Genomic DNA, 4,407 nt, shown 5'->3' on the forward strand with positions numbered 1-4,407 from the left:
AATGGACGCCCTGGGCCCTTGGATTCACATCCCGGCGCTGGTCGTCCTCCCAGTAAGCCCCCTGCCCCTTCCCTTCTCCGTGCTGCCCATCCCCTCCCCCCACAGCACGCTCACATGCCCTAACACATACAAGATGTGTTGAAGTAAGTTCCCTATTGATCCTTTCTTTTCCCAACTCTGGATACCTCCAAATGTTTTAGTTACTCTGTATGTAGGATACATTTCAAATAAAACTCATTCTTTCCCCTTGCCTTTGCCCTTGCCCTTGAGTCTGGTGGCTAGTCTCCCCTCAGCCCTCCAAACAGGCTGCAACTTCAACTTCTCCTCATTCTCCTGCTCACACTCTGACCACCCACACTCACACAACTCCCAAGGATCCAGTACAGTATTCCCATGCTTATCCTGGGCCTTCAGCTCATGGTGCTTGGGGTATTTGGCAAAAAACCCCTCTGGCTTGTTCTCCAGCCTAGTCACTGTGATGGCATGAGAGAAGAAAACCAAGGCAACTCGGCCCCCAGAGAACCACTCAGGGCACTGGACATTGGGACCATTCTCAGGGCTGAGATCTTGGCCTAGAGCATGCCTAGCAATTTTCCAGTCCCGAACCTTGTGGGCAAATTTGCAGTCCCAGCCAAGGATAATGTCTCCAGCACGGTACCTGCCCAACTCAGATTAGTGTTTGCTAATCTCAAAAGAAATGCACAAACTGAAACACTGCCCCAAGGGCAGGGAACTCCATCTCGCCATTATGGAAGAAACCAAGGGGAATAGTGAGAGTAGGCCCAATGTCACCATGGTCGAAGTGGAGGTCGAGAGGGAGTTTCCAGACAAGGGCACGTCCAAGCCAAGGTCCAGGGTCATGAGGGATCCAGCTCCCTGCATCAAACGCCTTCTGGTAGCGTTGATAGAGATCAGGATAGAAGACCTCAAACAGAGCACCAAAGTACGCGGCAAAGGGAGCAGAGAGGGTGTAGAACTTCTTTGTCACCTCAAGTCTATCAGACTTGGGGTTTTTGGGTGTCTTGAGATCGTTCTTGACTCCAATATCACTGCTTGGAGTCATTGTCTGCACAGTGTTAGCTCTAACTAAAGTACCACAGAGGCAGACTCACAAAGTGAGAATCCCCTTGCTGGGTCCAGCAATGAATGAGATGGCCCACTCCGGATCTCTCATTGCTCTTCTTCTCCCGTTTGCCTCGTTGGTATCGAAAGAGGTGAGTGTTGATGTCTTCTCGATCCCCCTCGTGACGACGATCCTTTTCAGGAAGGACAGGCTGAACATGGGAGGTGTAAAACTGACAGACTGCCAGCAACCTCATCTGCTCATCAAACTAGAACAAAATCAGACAAGCAGAAGACATAGACAAGAGCAGCTCACAGTGAGAGCATCGTTCTGGATAGAGACACCCTTATTTCTTAGAATATCAACATCCCTCTTCGTGCGCCCTTCATAGAGTGATTTAATAGGGTGAGGAGTATCCCCAGGTGTGTCCTGCCCAGATAGATGAGAAACATATAGGGTAGCACATTGAAAACTCACAGTCTCAGGGCGCCTACCAAGATAGTAGAGCACCCGCTGCCCCTCCGAGTCTTCAATGATGGTGGTGCAGTCAACAGACTTCTTCGGCTTGATCTTCTCCCACTCTGCATCCATGTCAGCCAACTTTTCCTTCTTGGTGGTAGAGCTAGGATAGAGCCTCATTGGCTTTGGAAGCTGGAAGATAGGAGCGTTGGCCAAGACTTCGTGGGCTTTAGCTCGACCTCGGGCTGCCCACTCCAAGACCTCCACTTCATCATAGACGATGTGGGCAGGGTCTATGACAGAAGATGGGAGTTCATTGACCTGGTGCTGGGGCAGGAATTTCTTGAAGGGCTTGAGATGCAAGAAACACACCCAAAAAGTAGTACTCACTGGTCTGGCAGGCTTAGCAGGCCTAGCAGGCCTAGCAGGCTTAACAGGCTCAGCAGGCTCAGCAGGCTTAGCAGGAGGCTGAGCAGGGCCAGGAGTCTATAGCTGTTTAGGGGGAATGTGCTGAAAAGAAGCCAAGTACTCACATAGTCTTTATCATCATCATCATCCTCATCCTCATCATCCCCATCTACCCAATCCTCCACTCTAACCCTCTTGGAAGCCTGGGGAGGAGCAGAAGTCTGCAGCTAGTGAGTGAGTGCATGGAGAGAGAGTGCAAGATACTCACAAAGACACCTCCTATGTTCTCCTGCTGATCCAGATCCAAGTAGTCCAAGGAGGGCCTAGAGTGCTTAGGAGCCATAATGAGGGCAGATTGGTGTGCAGAGAAGAGCTAGGAGGAGATGTAGAGGCTGGATGGTGGTGGTAGGACAGAGAGATGGGCAGAGATAAGGTCCTGCAGCTCGACACGCGTTTAAGCGCCCATAAGCGCCCATAAGAGCGCACTTCTGTAGCTGGCTTGCAGAACAGGAAGAAGACCGCGAAATCAAACGATATTTGGCATGTGAGTACACCCAGACAATAGAAATCGAACACATCTTGTTTCATATCAAACGACCCAAAACTAACAGAGATAGAGCATGTACAACATCTCACTCAGTCAACTTGGCCCAGATTTCGAGAATTTTAACAGGGCGACAAAACTACTCGCAAATGAGCAAGTATATACGCCCAGACCGTCAAAATCCAATGCACTTTGTTTGGTCCAAATCGGACGAAAAATGACTGAGATACAGCGTATATAACACCTCATTCGGTTCACTCGGCCAGAAATCGAAACCGTCATACTGGCATATTAGACAGCGCACTTGGGCGCGATAGGTGCGCATTGAAGCACACATTATGACGCAGCAAAGTTGGAGAGATGCGTTCAAGAACTGCCTGAGATATAGCAACTGCAATGAACGCACGGGCCAAGTCGGTGGGAAATCGAAACAAGTGTACCAGAACATTAGACAGCGCACTTAGGCGTTTTAGATGCGCATTAAAACATACATTAGGACGCACCAGGTTTCGTGAGATGCGTCCAAGAACTGCTTGAGATATAACAACTTCAATATACGTATGGGCAGAGTCGGTCAGATTTCCAGCATGGGAACAACTTGAAGGAACACAGTGAGATTTGGCATCTGGGTGTACATGGAATACCCCATTATAATAGATGAGTATAACACATTCACAATCACCTAAAACGCGCACTGTCTGAGCTCATACCATCAGTTACAACATATGGGATGTATGTTGTATACCCTTCTGCACCCCACCCACTATGTATAAATGAGCACCTCTTTCATAATCGTACCAACCACTATGAGGACTAGATTCACAAATATAATCAGCATTTTAGGGAATTGATCTGATTTACTAGTAGGCAGATGTGGGTGTAGTAGGCAGGGGCAGGGCACTACAGCCACTGGGCGTCAAATAACTTGCGGAAGCCTCACTTTTCTGAAATCAGCCCTTCAAAAATCGAATCAATTTTGATAAATCTCGAGTATATTGCTAGTAGTAGTCCAGATAGAGTCTGACTGAAGCCCCCAAAGAGCGCCCATCTCAGTCTAGTTGAATAGGTATAGACACTAACAGGCACTACAAAGTGTAGCAAGGAGTGAAGCGCTGGGCCCAGGTGGCAGTGCAAACCCAGCGCTAGTGGAACCCTACAGGGGGACCCTAACCCAGAGCTAGGGTGATGGGAGTAAGTAGCAAACCTATGCGTGAGAAGTGGCTGTGCTAGTCAAGAGTAATCGGAGTCTGGAATATATTCCCACGGCGTTGAGTTAAGGGTGTCGCGCGTCGCAGCCAGAGCCCACCCCATAAAGAACGATTCATTCGTACCTCATTAATCGTAACAGCAGATAGAGTAGTGGTTCCGTAACCGCACACGGTCCAACAGCGCCACCAAGGGCGGACGTGGTCGCGGGCCTACAGTGGTGATTCACCAGGTGCATCCATTGTGACAGCCTACCGGCAGGTGCGGATGCATCTGGTGCCGGCCGGCCCGGTCGCGCTCAACACCGCCTTCCCCAAGCGCGCTCGCGCACCCACGCTGTCCCGAGATGTCCGGACACCAGCGTCTCAGGCGCTGCCACCTGAGCTCGCTGTCTCCGACAGTGAGCTCGCCTCCCTCTTTTTTTCACACCACATCTTGTATATGATTAGTGATAAAATATATTTGTTAGTAAGCTACTACATAGGTGCACTAGTATGTAATACCACGCCCCGCGACAACGCGGAGGCAGAGGCAGGGATGAGGGTTGGGACAAGGCGGAGGAGGAGGAAGGCGACGTGGATGACGTGAATGCGGGAGACGCGGAGGCGGGCAACACAAAGGCAAGTGAGGCGGAGGTGAGGGACATGAAGGCGGATGAGAGCGACGGGGAGGGCTCGCAGGGGGACGCGGCACCTGTGGTTACCCCAATTGTAATACAATTGCCCAG

General features: G+C 50.4%; 1 protein-coding gene across 1 annotated transcript; it reads right to left on the minus strand.

Annotated features, from left to right (window-relative positions):
* Positions 1 to 585: 585 nt before the first annotated feature.
* BXZ73DRAFT_14174 (uncharacterized protein) lies at positions 586 to 997 on the minus strand (the record flags this gene model as incomplete). The annotated part of the gene is made up of 2 exons (XM_048017492.1): positions 586 to 666; positions 716 to 997. Coding segments are annotated over 2 exons (363 nt in total), but the record flags the coding sequence as incomplete, so codon positions are not given.
* Positions 998 to 4,407: the final 3,410 nt, after the last annotated feature.

Source organism: Epithele typhae (genome assembly GCF_022376455.1).
Source record: "Epithele typhae strain CBS 203.58 chromosome Unknown BXZ73scaffold_302, whole genome shotgun sequence".
In the NCBI taxonomy this organism is placed as follows: Eukaryota; Fungi; Basidiomycota; class Agaricomycetes; order Polyporales; family Epitheliaceae; genus Epithele; species Epithele typhae.